At 35.2% G+C, this 16161-nt stretch overlaps 1 protein-coding gene across 1 annotated transcript; it reads right to left on the bottom strand.

The window, feature by feature from the left end:
• Positions 1-5950: 5950 nt before the first annotated feature.
• Positions 5951-15805, bottom strand: LOC132560216 (glutamate-gated chloride channel-like). Its single transcript, XM_060224876.1, has 10 exons — positions 15751-15805; positions 14086-14220; positions 12280-12373; positions 11213-11274; positions 10788-10846; positions 9719-9954; positions 8930-9012; positions 8367-8501; positions 7070-7503; positions 5951-6187 (listed from the first exon to the last, which is right to left on the bottom strand). Exons 1-10 carry the CDS (start codon positions 15803-15805, stop codon positions 5951-5953), a joined length of 1530 nt encoding a protein of 509 aa, XP_060080859.1.
• Positions 15806-16161: the final 356 nt, after the last annotated feature.

Raw genomic sequence — 16161 nt, 5'->3', positions numbered from 1 at the left:
TCAAAATGCTCTAAATATATACAGTTTTTGTGTCAATGATTTTCTGTATAGTTGTTGTGTTCCAGTTCCGGTCAACCTAAAAGGCCAAACCCTCTTTTTACGGCCAGTATTTTTCTTCACTTAAGTGTTTAGTAATCTTTAGAGATATTATGGCATGTGCTGGTTCCATGTGGTGATTATGTACCCATAGAAGTTAAAAACACGTTTGGTAACAAATGTGTTGTTAGTGTATAATTCCAATTATCTAATTTCGAAGAAACATTTAAATGGTTACAAAGTATCACTCCAATGCGGCAGCTGCGAACTAATGAACCATGGCTTAATTAAAGAGGATAACTAGAGTCAACTAGGGATAGGATGGCATTCATGCCATTGTAAAATATTTTCCAAAAATTTATCTGTTAAACAGGTTATCCAATGTCATTACAACTCATATTCAAATTTTAAAACATGCATTTCAGCATTTCTCAGTTTCTCATGAAGACCTTAATGTTGTTTTTTGATACTAAAGTTTGGGTGTCGCGTGAACAGGTTTTTGATATTTCAAAAATGCTGCTGGTCGGGTTTTTAAGGCATCGCGTAAGATACCATGCATATGTATTAGATTTAAAAGTACATTAAGATCCCTTAAGTGCTTCCGTCCGGGCTAACAAAAGAGATAAATGTTGGTTGGAGAAACTGTTTTTTTTTCATTAAAGACGATCACACAGCTTTGACCTTATATACTTACTAAATTCCGACTCATTTTTGCACATGCATTATTTATATACAAGATGATACTCATGTCATAATAAATAATGGTTTGGTATTATATTTCATTAGCCCACTATACCCGACCTTGTGTATTTGAATTCAATTGTACAATAGGACAAACATACATACAGACAGAAAGATAGACAGAGAGACACTCGCATGCTGGTAGACACAGACAAACACACAGATAGACACACACACACCACCCCTCACACACACACACACACACTCACACACACACACACACACACACACCCTCACTCACGATCACACACACATACACACACCCTCCCCCCCCCACCCCCACAACACGCACACGCTGACAAACGCCAACACACACATCAACACACACCCTTACAAACAAATGGACGGACGGACAAAGGACGAATGGACGAAACCATAGACATTCTGCCATAAGTTATCAATGTTGTGAATTCGCTTGAATATTTTTGCATTCCAGAATAATAGACCAGTAGGTAACGCCAATGTATTAATATATGGAGTCATTTTCTAGTTCACTGACAGTCCACATATATTTCTTTTGATGGGACATATACATACTTTAATGTAATCTAAATGAGAATATTTACGATGGAATAATGTTTGGGTTTATCGTGAACAGGTTTTCAGCATAGAATTATCCGGCTCAGACATCAAATGGAAGCTCTTATAATTTTTTGTCAGATATATAATGAGTATGAGTTAACCTTTCTGATGTCGGGCCGCGAAATAGATATTGTTAACAAAAACATACTCTTTGAAGAAAAATATGGTTAGTTTGTTCTATATCACTATTCACACCAGTAATGTCGACCATAATGCGTTGTTATACGACATTTTATCAATCTGAAGTTATACGAGAAACGATCGCCATAGAACCTCCCCAACGAAAGCTGGGAATATTTTATCGCTTAATGGCGTTTATTCCTTAACATTTAATTTATATCATGCTTAACACTATACACTGTTGTAAGAGAAATATAATTCTGTTTTTAAACGTGAAAATAAAAATGTTAAATGTGGGAGTTTGCGGATTTAAGTGTATAATACTACTTTTGAACCCACCTCACGTTAATTTTAACGCAGGTGTAAAAGATATAAGAAAAACAGATAAAACGGAGTATATTTAGCAGATGAAATAAAATACAGCTTTGTTGCCGTCCTATTTATCAACTGATTTTGAAAGTAAAATGATTGTCACGGGTAATTGAATCTGACATGGATCGTTGATCACCTTGGAGTGTATGTGGCTGATTGTGAAGTTTATGTATCTAATTACACCGGTTATCATACTTGGACACAGGGAAAGGCAAAGTTTCTGTTGTCATCAGGCATTATCATATTATCTTTACGCTTCGGTGTAAATTACTCATTCGTAACGATTTCTATTTAATAACACCTTGTGTCCCGGTGTTAGAGGAATTTTTCGCCGCTGTGTTTTGAAGGCAGAGTGATCTCAATCCCAAAGGTAATTGTGATTCTGGGTATTTAGATAATTCTGTTTACGTAACTCATAAGAAATTTCAACGTGGTTACTTAATATTCAATTAAACTTGAATAAGAACAAAATTTTATATATTTTTCGACAACTTTAATGAAAATTTAAATAATAGTGTGCAACAAAGACATTATGCATTTTTTCCCACGGAGGAATAACGTCTAGACGTTGTGCACCGGTTCGCGAACGAAGCGGTATCGGCCATTTTGTTTACAGGCACCGAAGCGGAGAGCAATAAATATCAGGCTTGAGTCGCTTCATATCTTTTGAAATGTAAAGTTACAGTTATTAGATGCTGAATAAAATTTTTATTTTGATTTTTTTAAATCTCATACTTGTGGTATATTGCCAGTCTAGTAGAAGTTGGGGAGTTTTCTCCCCTTACCTAATATTTGTATTCATAAGCACTGGCAAAGGTCAAATTCATTGGTAAATGAAACAGATCACATTAAGTAGTTTTATTGTCTGATTTGAATAGAAATTGAAATATATAGTGATGACATGATACTACTGTAAGTGGTGACGTCAAAATGTGTAAACTGACTTTTCACTAGGGAGAGACGTATAGGATCTTTCCTTAACTAGAGGGTAGGACAGAGAAATCTCTACTGAAGGAGAAGATTCTTGATTGTCTACACCGAGGGTTTTCCGAGGGTTAGACCGTCAGGAATCTCCTTTGAGGGTAAACATTTCTCTGTCCTAACCTAAAGGTAGGGAATGATAATTCTTTTCTACCCATTTCCGCTTAAAATCGTATAGTCATTTGCATTTGGGGCCCGGATGAAAATTGTTAATGACGTAAATGACCCCAACTGAACCCGATATATCATAAGAATGACGTAATTAACAATTACACGAACCCCAAATACCACTTCCTGTGCGTGCAGGCTGTCTTGCCGTTGTAAGATAAAGATATCTTACCCTCACTAGAAATATGGATATTTCTGTCTGGCGGGGTAGAAAAAAATCCTTCGTAGGCAGAAGCACGTGGAAAGTGTGGGTGAAAATCGTTTCTCGGCATTGTGAGCGTTATCTTCCTTCGTGGTTGTATATAATATTAGCGTGAATGGTGTTTTGATTATCAGCATATGGAATACAACGCTTCATATATAAGTGTGAAATTGTTAAAAAAAAAACACTTTCTTGCATTAATTTTAAACAAATTGAAATAATTTTGCTCTGTCGTTGACGGAATTTTAGATCATAAACAGCTATTCCAGTGAAAATGATCGGATTTTCTCTCCTCTGGTTAGAAGAGGGATTAAAAATTGTAAAAAAAAAAGACACATAAGTCAAAAGCACCTTTGGACATAAACTTAGAGTTAGATAAAGTACAGACAAAAAATAAATCATACTGCATTATAGGTCTACAAGTGTTTCGTCCTGTGAGTAGTCAATGATGCCTACAGACCTAAATCTGGCAGTTTGAGAGGCACAATCTATATCTAGAATTTATTGTAATCCATGAAATATAAAATAAAAACCCTATATGTGCAGGTGCACTAACCTCATAAATTTCATTATTCTGAAAATTTGAATAGAATGTCCAGCTCATGTGTATATTCCTATTCAATCTGATCAAATAAGCGTGTAATTTTGACCGTATATAAAATGGACTTCAGTATGATTTACAACAGCAGTTTGTATATATTTGGTAAATTTCTTCAACGTTTGGAGTTAAGATATGATATCATTATTAAGACGGTAGTGTTATGAATCAGTATATTTTTTAGGAGTAAAAAGCTGGATTGTCATTGCTGTCTTGTCAGAATTACAGAGGGAGAACTCTGATCTAATATATACAAATTCAACTCGTTTCAATATAATATGCATATTTGAAATACAAAGATAATGTATTTCATATATTGTTGATAGTGATGTGAACATTAATTCAACCGACTGCTTAGCTGATCAATGGTTTGAATATTGCGTGCCAAATTATGAATTACATGTTGGCAAGTTATATGCATGAAGGACGTAATTAACGCAACATATGTGCGTATAAGACCAGTTGTATCGAAAAAAGGGGTTAAGATCAGTGAATTTCAGTTACTATTTTGTATTTCAGTGGATCGATAGATATTTACATATACGACTGGGAACAAATCTGGACTATATGGTGGCCAATTAGAACTGAGAAGTTGTTTTTAGCCAGAAATCACGACAAACCCTAGCAACATGGCGCCTCTCGTTGTCCTGTTGCAACGTCATGTTACGTTGATGTATAAGAGGAAGGACGTGTGGTATCAGGAGCTGATAGGTTACTGCTGTAAGAGTGGAAAAAGCACGAGAGAGGTCACTAGGCTTGAGATATTCCTGCCCATACTATAACACCCCTTCCTTGAAATATGTCTCTTTCCGTTATGCAAGCGTCAGAATATCGTTCACCACGATGTCGATAGAAAAGTTGTTGTCCATGTAAAGCATGAAGCGAGACTCGTCAGTGAACAACACGCGTCCCTAAATTGCCAAACGAAACTGATTATGTGCATGTGCAAACAGCAACTGCATTCAACAATGGCGACCCTATGCGTAAGTGGCGGACCAACACAGGGACGTCGTGACCTTAAATGAAACTCTTGCAACCGATTCCAACTGTTCCTGTATACATTAACCTACCATGAGTGCCGACATCTTGGCGTGCCGTCTCCGCCGCCGTCTGAAATCGGTTACGCAGGTGCAAGAGATGTATGCGCCCATCTTGACGCCACACTGGCGTCCGCTCCTGGGACGGTCACCCAATCTCCCTGTGGCTCTGAGTCTGAGATGCCCATCTAAACGAGATATTGGTGTCTGATGTACACCAAATTGCCTGGCTTCATGACGTTATGAATGCCCCTGCATTATCAGAGCAATGACTCTACCCCTACCAACTTCACTCAATAGTGTCTCTTCATTTTTCAATCTCTTCGAAAAGAAAGTGATGCTGGTGCAGCAGTACCCACGATGTATTTTTTCTTGAAAAATCTGCTGAAAGCATGCAGCGTCAAGCGGGTTCGCGATCGACGGAATTTTAACTGAAGAGCATTATCACAGTGCACGGATGTAGCTCAGTGTCAAATCTAATCAATTATGTCCACGTGTCCAAAAGATGTATGATAAAAACCGAACTTATGTTTTTTTTTTCCGCTAGTACATAATATTCATATAAAAATAATTTGCTTTCTACATTTCCATGTTCAGACTAAATAGTAGAGGAGGTAAGAATATCTATAAAATCAGTCTTCATGTCATTGTATTCAGAACCTCATATTAATCTGTATTGTGTGGTTTAAATTAATAAACCTAGAATTGATATCATATCCTGGCTTAAGCTTTTTATGAAATGTGCTAGGCTGGAAACGACCCCAAAACTTTATTCAGTGTTAAAGAGGTATACCAATAAATGTTACAGAAGACTAAAATGATAATGATTTACTGATAAAGATTGCAAGGTTTATTAAATATATACTTTGTTGTTGAAAATGTATGCGACCTTTATAGGTTGACAGCAATTATTTTGAAAATGGATCGCTATATCTTGTAAAAGAAAACCTTTATCAACCTTTATCACCTTTACGCCGAAGTTTACAAGCGGATTTCACATTCTTACATTCTTATATTACTGTTAGTAGCAAAAGTCCTTGAGTATTAAAACGCATTTCAATAAACACATGTGTTTTGTATGAAATTTTCCAAGGTAAGGTAATTATATTTTGTTTATACGATGGTGATGTCCGGCTCCGTTTTCGCAATAAGAGTCTTTTTATTCAAGTAATAAAACCAGTAGAAAATCTGGAAAATTATGTAAGCGACCGCATATAAAATCCGCGCAGCCTTTTCTACATGTCCTGTCGATAGTTTCATCACGACACGACTCCACCAAAGCGATGGAGTGCCATCGTCGGATTTCGTTGCCAAATCATAGCTTGTTTGTCTGCCAGGGTCAATTGTATCCTTAAATAAAACAAAAACAATATAAACATTTGCCAATTAAAGGTGTCAGAAAATAATTTCGTATTTATGGTCAGATCTGGATCAACTTTAACACAGATAACACAGACAGAAATGTCAAAATCTACGCTTTTACTAGTAATAGAGAGAACAAAATCATTTTTAACTTTTTTTTCTTTATATATAAATCATAGTTTTGATCGATAGAATAGGGTTGGTATATATATTTTAATTGAAAAGCAAGTACACGACACTGACACTTCTTATCTCGATCTTTCCCTACAACGGTACCACATGGACCACTTCCCACAATGCAGTATAAGCTTGATGATTTCGATTTTCCTGTTGTGAATTTTCCATTTAAGGATAGCAATATCCCTGCAATACTACCCTATGATGCTTACATGTCGAAGTCCATTTTAAATTCAGGGGCATGCTCCGATTATCATGTGCAATAAGTCATCAACTGACGGACAAGCTCGAAACACAGGTTCTTGCAGCCGTAACAGGGATCTCATTGATAATGTTTTCCATTTACTTTGTGCTATAAGAAGCTGGGCCTGTTTGATAATCGTTAGTTTGTCTCTTGGATCCTTTGTTGTATATATTGTTCTCCTTCGAGAACCTGACATTACTTACTTGGTTTGAACACGTTTGACACGGCTGTTGTCGCCGATGAAACAGAGGATGTTTATTCTTCCTGATCACCTGGTCTTATTCTCCTTGTACATTTTATAGTATTTTCCATGTAAATCGTTTTCTTTTGTTATCTTTTATCCTTGTTAAATTAATATTGTGCTTGCATATTGGTATTTTCTTGTTGTTTTTTTCCAGAAATAAAGATTTTCTAGTATTTGTTATTCATTCATAATTCCGCTTACTTACCGGATGTTGCTGCTCTTTCATTGAAAAACCAACGATTCCATCAACACTGTTTCCATTTTCCTTGCAGTGGTGAACACTTGATTTCGATTCTTTGTCAGTATAGCATTTCTTTTGGAAACTGTCAACTGCGTGAACAAAGGTATATTCCACTATAGCAACAAGCACAAATACAAGGTTCGCGCTAAACCAAACTTCAATGGCGTCAAGTTGGATGCTGGATGGAAGCAGAAATTTGATGCCCACCTCCTCCGTTATCATGGCAAGCAAACACAATGTACCAAGCTTAATTCTGGCCGATACTTCTCCCCGATCTATCCAGAAACTTAGCCAGCCAACGAACACAACAAAGATGCTTGGCATGTAGAGGCGTACCATGCTCCGCATGTAGTCTTGGATAAGCACAACTGATATTTCTAGACAGGAACTCTCCATAACTGAAGGTAGAAAATATAACATTTTCATAACACATTAATGGTAATCTATTTCTCATAAAGCTTGCTTTCAGACATGTTTTCAGTATTCTTCCTAGCGAAGATTGGTGCACAAAAACTGTTGGTTTTTTCTTTACTTAAAATAAGGCTTTAGGTCACAATGGAGAGATTGTTTTATTGGTTCTTTGGAATCAAAATACAGACCAGTAATAAAATAGAGCCCGCACTTAAGGTCAAAGTAGAAAAGTGAAAAGACAGGTGGAAAACCCTGAAATATTTTTTTCTCTCTGAAATTTGAGTTCGTGAATAAATAAAACTCATGATATCTGTTATTGCCAAGATACAAACTATACCCGCTCTCATTGTTTACCATTTCGTGGACATAATGATTTGTGAATAAATTGTTTTCACAAAATCAGGAGAATTTAAGGTTTTACTATTATCTGCATGGTGTCAGTTCCTGATTATATCTAGTCGACAGGATTTTAAAATGTTCACCAGTTCTTAAACATAAATATGTGTTAAAAGCTTAAACATACTATATCCTTGTGTTCATTTAAAAGGTAGGAATACTTATATTCAAAATTATGGAAACATTTCCAGACTGTGAAAAGATATTGAGATTTTTTTTAAATTTTGATCTTCCATTTTGACATGTTCAAGAGAACTGAACAAGTTCACTAACGCTATAATTGAAGGTGGTTCTTCTGATTAAAACAATTCAATTATCTGAGGTAAACTGATAAGTCCAGTTGAAAAAATCTGCATTTTCGTGGTCCAGCCTTAATTGCTTTTACGGAAAACGTAATGTCCCATGAAAACATATATTCTTAGAAAGGATTCATACTTATTTTCACAAAAATTACCTGCACTGTCATCCGCGTTACAGCCAGAGAACCGCCATTGCTTTGTGTCTACCGAGTCCTCTTGGGCGCTCCTAGTGAACACTACCGACCTTTGAGTGGACCATTTTAGTACAACAAGATCTTGTGAATATGAGTCTGTCAAAAAGTGGAAACCTAAACTGAATCTTAATTCAAACTCAAAACAAGAAAAATAATCAAAATAAAATAAAATACAGGAATTTCCTTTAAAAGGAAATACGACAAGGCAGACCTCAGCTGCTTTAACGTTTGGTTGAATTGACCAGTGGAAAGTGAAAAATTCAATTGTTGTCACTGAAAAACATAAAGAAATTTCAAAGCAAAATTGACACTAAGAATATTAATCTAACCTGTTTGAAAAATCTACAGCAAGAAGAAATAAAGAGGACTTCCCAACTTTGTTAACCGCTGGCTAACTTTAACCAAACTTTAAGTATCAGAACAAATGTCACAGTGGAATAAGAGTTAGCTTGCTTCATTGACAACATTTGCAAAATAAATTAAATGCAATCAACAATTGATAATAGTGTTACTAATATACATACGTATTCTGTACTTGATACTGCATATGAATTCACCCAATGGAAAACGTACAGCCTGCAGATTGCATGTAAGACCAACAGTTAATCTGGAATTATGGAAGCAGCAAATATTTTATATTTAGCACCAATCATTCCAAAATCAATAGTTTCAAATTAACATAGACAAAGTTGATTAAATCTAATTATACAAATGTTTCATTCTTTTGGGTCTCGTCTGTGGTTCAGTGGGCTTCAAGTGTCTAAACATTGGAGGTGATTTAGGACAATCCAAATTGCTTGAAATACATATTCAAATATGGATTGAAAGGTGAACTTACCTCATGTTTTATCTATAAGTTTCATGGAAGGAGGAAGCAGTACAGGATGCAGTTTTGTTAAACAATTGACATTTATGATGTATTTTAACAAATCTATTTTTTGTTCAAATATTACGAAATCTGTATTGAATTGAGGTGTATACATATATGTGCTGTGCTGAAGTAGTTATCTTTAACACGGAGCAACATCCGTTTTTGTCTTTTTTCTCTTTATTAACAAGTAACCGTTTGACATGTTAAACACGTTTAGCTTGAAAAGGAATCAACCTTGGGTAAAAAACATCATATCTAACTCAATGAAATTTTCGGTAAATAACAAATTTACTTATTTATGAAATTAATATTTGTGTTGTAAATAGAAAATCGACTTGTCAATACCAAACTTTATTTGCTTTATGTTCTCCTTTGAAGTTTTTAAAGAAATTAAAAGCACGTATTCTCTTCAAAAAGCTCCGTTTATGTTTTATGCACATACCTTATGCTATAAACAATTGTCCCGTTCGGGAAAATCCAGACAAATCGATTAGGCAGTACCGAATCGTGGACGCGCGAATGTAACTCATTTTCCACGTAACTCTCCACCAACCAAATATTGTCAAAATAAACCTGTCTGACCACGTGGTAGGCATGTGAATCATTAGATATATCAGGATATGCTAGTCTCTCGTCTGTCCATATTTGATATGTATAAAATGTGAAATCCGCCTTTTTCTGAAATAAATCCATATATATTATTTGTCCTTTGTAATACGCATAAAAAATCGATTTTTTTTTCGATATATTTCATTATTCAATCTTCTTTCCCTAAATGCATACTTCCGTAATTTCATCCATCGTCTTTATTAGATTTAGTCGATTAACACAATGCATCATATACAGTAACGCAGTTCACCTGAAGGTTCTAGATTTAAATTATCTCTCGTAATTATACCCGAGTTTGATGTGCGCCGTGTTGATATTTTCTTATTATATTTGTACAATTCGATCCTATTACTTTCATCACGTGATTAGACAATTTACCATCATGGTCATATCCCAGAATTTTCAGTTTTCTTTCAGAACATTTTCCAAATGATCATAATGGAGACGTCGTGGTGATTTAATGGTAAGGCAGTTTTGGAATTTCTTGACTAGGAAATTTGGTGCCGTAGACCGTGAGTTCGAGGCCAGGCCAGGATAGAGCACGAATCGAAAATTGTGTTCCTTTATCAATTGTGTTACGATGGCCAAATATATATATATTGTTGAAACTTATATACTTTGAAATCAATAAAATTCGCGAGGTTTCTTTTGATGTTCGTTCATTTTGTGGGTATTGTCAATCCACATATTTATATCTTCACTGTTGAACTTGGTACAATAAGATTTATTGTGCTATTGTTATCTACGAAATAATGTTGCCACGAAAAAAGTTTTTGTAAGACCACAAAAATGTATGATTTTATGGTGCAGTAATTTACATACATTTTAACGGTGGTATATGTAGTGCTTTACGATTGTTGTATATAAATAAGAGTGGGCCATTTTGCAATTTTCTTCCATACCTCATCTGTAAACTGTACATTTGTCATTATTATGTGCATCTGGACTTCTGTCAAATTTCCTGAAAGAAAAAAGAAGAAACGTTTTGTATGAAAATGATCATTTGAAGTTTTTTCGTGAATTACCTAAGCTCATGAAACAATCAATGACGTCATTGTTCGTCAACAGGCATGCTTGTTACATTGCAATCAGGATCAATTCAATTTACATACATTGGGTTTTGGAATAACTTTCTTAATTTTACAATTTATTCCTTATTGAGTAAAAGAAATAATGACAGAATGGTCTATATTAAACATTACGAACATGTCAAGAGAACATAAACACCAACACGAAACAGTTGAGAAGAGTGAAATACCATGAACACGAGAAACCATGATCGATTGTGATCATTAATGTTATGTGCCTTGTCGTCTTCGGTATTTACCTGTATGATAAAAAGGAGGCGTTGACATATCACGCGACAGTCTAGCATCTATGTCTTTTCTCCTGATTGAAAATGAAAATAGGAAACGTGCATATATATATCATTTCTTTATCCTTCTTTAAAATATATATTCATCTAAGGCTGGTATATGCGTATAAGAAATCAGCACTTCATTCCACATGAAGTAACTTTATAGAATATATAACAGCATTTACACTTTTCAGAAGTTATTTCGAATAGAAAAGATAATTATCATAAATCGATTATGCTACTTATTCTGTTTTTAAAAACAACAACTGCATTAGGTCATATAGGTCATTTATTATATGATATTCTTTGAGCGAAATTTATTTTCTACCAGCATCTATACACTTTATTATATTACCCTATCTTGGTCTGCCACTAATTTGGAGCTAAGGATGAACAGTGTTTGGAGAGTTGCGTAGCAAAAATATATAGCTGGTCAACTCTCAATGAACTAATATTACTGACATTATTTTTCTTTCTTATTGTTTTTTCTTTTTTTTTACATCCTACTAACAGTCAGAGTCAGTAAAGTTTAGTTGGTGGAGGAAAGCGGAAGTTCCTGGAGAAAAACCACCGACCTGTGGCCAGTATTTGGCGGTTGCCCCACGTAGGTCTTAAACCCGCGTACCTGAGGTGGGGACTAATGATACAGACGATCAGAGGCCTTAACCTATTGGACACTGCTTGTTATAAGAGCTTTCTTTTCTCATAAAGGGCTCACGGCGTTATAGATAGATTGTTGTAAATTATACTGAAGCATATATCATAGAAAAAAACTTCAGAATCAAAGAAGAAATATAAGGAGTACGACTCATTTTCCATTGTCACAATTTTCCTTAATAACCTTCCTCTCGGGTTGAGATTCCGCTAAATTACCCCCAAATAGGCGAAATGTTCTTCTTATGTTAGACATGTCCATTGAAAGTACTTTGTATGATATTTGATATCAACCAAACATCAATATTCAAATCAACACATATGGGTGATTACACTTACACTCAATCTTAAATTATAATAAATATTCTACATTGGTAACTTACTGTTGTGGGGAAAGGATGCACAGCCCAAACTCAGTAGCAAGGAACATGACTAATGCAGCTATACAAGTTCCTGTACAAGTGAGTGTCATATTGACTGTAAAACATGAAAAAAACAAATCATGTGTTTACATGACACACATAGCATATCATTACATATTTCAAATTACAAATAAATCATGTGTTGTTCTTTGGTAAACTTTTGGCCACATGTATCGTAATAATAGACCATTATAGAATATATTTTCATGTTGTTTTTACTTGTCTTCATTGAAATAATTTCATATACAAAAAAGGTTAACTTATAACTTACCGTCCCCTGCATGTACGAGTTATTTACGTGTCTGAGGATATGGTCTCCGGTCTACTGACTGACCATTGGCCACTACCACACCGTACATTTGTTTGTTCAACAATAACAAAGGACTTTGAGCTGTCGACTCAGTGAAGCTCCACCTGATTTTACCTTTGAACTCTGTATTCTGTATGCAAACTTTCAGAGCTATTGTCAAGTATTTTTCATAACAATGGCCATGACCCTGAGAGCGATGACCGGGACTTCATGGCTTTAAAGAGGCTTCTGACGTCAATAAAATCCTGTTTTATCAATATTTATCGCATTTTGATTTCTTATTAACATTTTGAAAAATAACACAAAGTAGATCATGCAGATATAGAATTAGCTGATTTTCAACCAATTTATCACAATTACAATATTTAGAATTTTAAAAAATGCATTTAGTGGCATATCAAGTCATTATTAAGATTTCTATTTCTCACAGCGACATTTGTTCACGTACTCAATGTATTTGTTTATCACACAACTGTCGTGTTATTCTGTAAATATAGCAATGTATAACATTTGCGCATGAGCCTATATTATAAAAATCATTATGACGCCATTAGATCATGAAATGTTATCACACGCACGCACGCACACGCACGCACGCACGCACGCACGCACGCACACACACACACACACACACACACACACACACACACACACACACACACACACACACAAATAGTCTTGTCTTCTATACTGTAGAAGCCATTGTATGGATTCTGTTGTAAAATAATTCACAGTTCTATTCAATTACTTCTGGACAACATTCGGCGGTCCTCCTGCCAGGTGAGATTAGCAACAACCAATAAAGAGACATTGCTCAGCTTAATCGTGATTATTTACAATGCGATAAACAATCATTTGAAACTACAGTTTTCCAATTCTAAATTGGATCACGATGATATAACAATTGAACTACTCTTTTCAATACAAATAGTGGGGCAGCTCGATACTGACCTTATACACATCGTTATAGCAGCGACAGAATCGTACCGGAAGCGATAGATGGCGCCATTTAGACAGCATAGTCAAAGAGAACAGCAACAAGCAGATGATAAAAAAATATGTTTTATTTACTTTTAGCAAACATACAAATCATGCAACATTACATCAAGATATTTCAATAGTCTTTTCATATTTTTCTTTTATATTTAAACTAAGAAAACCTTGCGCACTTTCAACCGGATCCATGCATAAGAAGACCGTATGCTCTAGCACGAGCACCATTGCAATACGGTAACAGGTACTGGGGATGATGATGCTTTTACAATTTAGGTCTGGATGCAGAAATTTGGATACTTCATGATTACCGCAGAGTTCTGTCAAGGCTAAACCTTCAGCATATATCAGGATAAATTTCCTTGCCAAGCGCTTTCAAAATGAAGTGACTGGTTTTAATAAAAAACACACTTTAAGCTTGTGTATATATATATCTAAGTATGAAAAATTATCACTTCTCTTACCTGCACTGTCATGCGCGGCACAGACAGTGAATCGCCACTGCTTTGTGTCGACTGAAATCTCCTGAGCACTCCTGGTGAACACCACTGGCCTTTCAGAACACCATTTCAGCACAACAAGATCTTGTGAATAGGAATCTATCAAATACCGACAAATACTAAATATGTTCAGATTTTCTCTGCGTCTGATTGGATAAGAGATCGCCTCTTCCAGTTAGATATATAAGATATGGACTTCCTTATCCTAAATGTAGAAGAGCTGGGCCATATTGGCATCAATCTATTGTAATTTGTTTTAGAGGATAATTTGTGATAATGTGAATTCATTAGTTATCGTTATTAGTGGTTACTCTAAATCCACGAATTTAAATATCCTTGTGACGGTAACCAAATAAAAATCGACATGTATGATAGAACTAGTGGATTTATTAAGTCAGATCTATACCCGAAATAAAGTGCCAACGAATATGTTTTGAAGAACAACGAAATTCGAGAGCACCATGAAAATATATTGTAGTATTGTAGATAAAGTAATTAGTAAGCGTCTTCTGCTTCATCAGTGAACTACAACTGTCGAATCTGACCATTAGTGCAACATTAAGCTGGGAAAAATAATGAATCAACGTAACTATTGTATTCAACATCCATTACCAGAATTTAAGATAAATTGTTTGTCTATATCTGCCCGTTCGAGTGACTTTATATATTGATATGAGACAAATTTTCTCTTTTTCTTTCATTTCTACGTCATGCTCTTATCTTTATGACGTCACAGAATAATTACTGTTCGTGTTCTTTGTTATTTTACATCGAATAAGGTAACTGACAAAAGACAGAATTTTGACACGAGTCAACAAGAATTGTAATATCCGATCTACGATATGTCAAGAGCGCGATACCAGGCATCGTTTAATCAAGTCTCTGTTGTTATTGTAAACTCTTACTATCCTGTTTGTACTGTGTTAGTATGACTTACATGTAAATGAGTAATCCAGAGTTCTATAAACTACAAGAGAACCATTGGATAGTGTTGATCTGAGGTGTGAAAAAACAACGTAAAATTTGAAATTGCAAATTTTGCATAAAAAGTATAAAATGAGTTAAAATATGCCATTAAGTAATGAAACCTTTTTACAGACGGACAGTGCTCCGTTTTAATCAGAACTCTTTGATCAACTAATTGCTAATGGCTTATATCTCTCAATATATTTGTTTGCTAAACAAAGGCGAAAAATGTTAAGTTGTGGACGAAATAGATTCCAGCAAAATTTGCACTTGACCATTATGTACTGAAAACGCATCGTAAGACACACTAATACCGGCACTACGGTGAATAACAAGGTCCGTGGTCACGAGGACAGAAGCTAAGACAAGAAACCGTTAATTACTACTGTTTAAATTGGAAACTGTGAAGGCATTTTGATGAAATGATTTTAACGACACTATGATTGTATTTGGTTACTTACACATAAGCAGAATGACAAAATAAAAACTTGTCATAAATACAATTATTTTAAGTAACTGTTCGACAGCGTACTATGAAATAGACAAAAAATGAATATCTTTCGTAACACTGACTACCTCGTACGCATGATTTAGTACATATGTCTCAAACGTTAGACTTGTTATCTCTTACACACAACTAAGTATCTCGAACGTAAAACCTACTATCTCGTACACACCCCTTAGTATCTCGAGGGTTACGCCTTTGTCTATTGCGCATAACTTAGTATCTCGAACATTAGGCCTTCTGTCTCGTACGCAACACTTAGTATCTCGAACATTAGGCCTACTGTCACATACGCAACACTTAGTATCTCGAACGTTAGGCCTACTGTCACGTACGCAACACTTAGTATTTCGAACGATAGCTCTACTATCTCGTAAACACCGCGTTTTATCTCGAACGTTTATCCAAATATCTGGTCCATACCACATGGTATATGAAACGTTAGGGCTACTATCTAGGACATACCACATAGCAGTATATTAATCAATAGACCTACTATCTCGTATACATTACGTATAATCTCGAACGTTAGTGCTACTGTCTCATGCAAATCACTGAGTATCTCGAAC

The sequence above is a fragment of the Ylistrum balloti genome, unplaced genomic scaffold (genome assembly GCF_031769215.1).
Source record: "Ylistrum balloti isolate Yb309-2 unplaced genomic scaffold, AGI_CSIRO_Ybal_v1 Utg371032, whole genome shotgun sequence".
Taxonomy (NCBI): Eukaryota; Metazoa; Mollusca; class Bivalvia; order Pectinida; family Pectinidae; genus Ylistrum; species Ylistrum balloti.
Note: the sequence above shows the minus strand (reverse complement) of the source record. Positions and strands in the feature narration are given on the sequence as shown.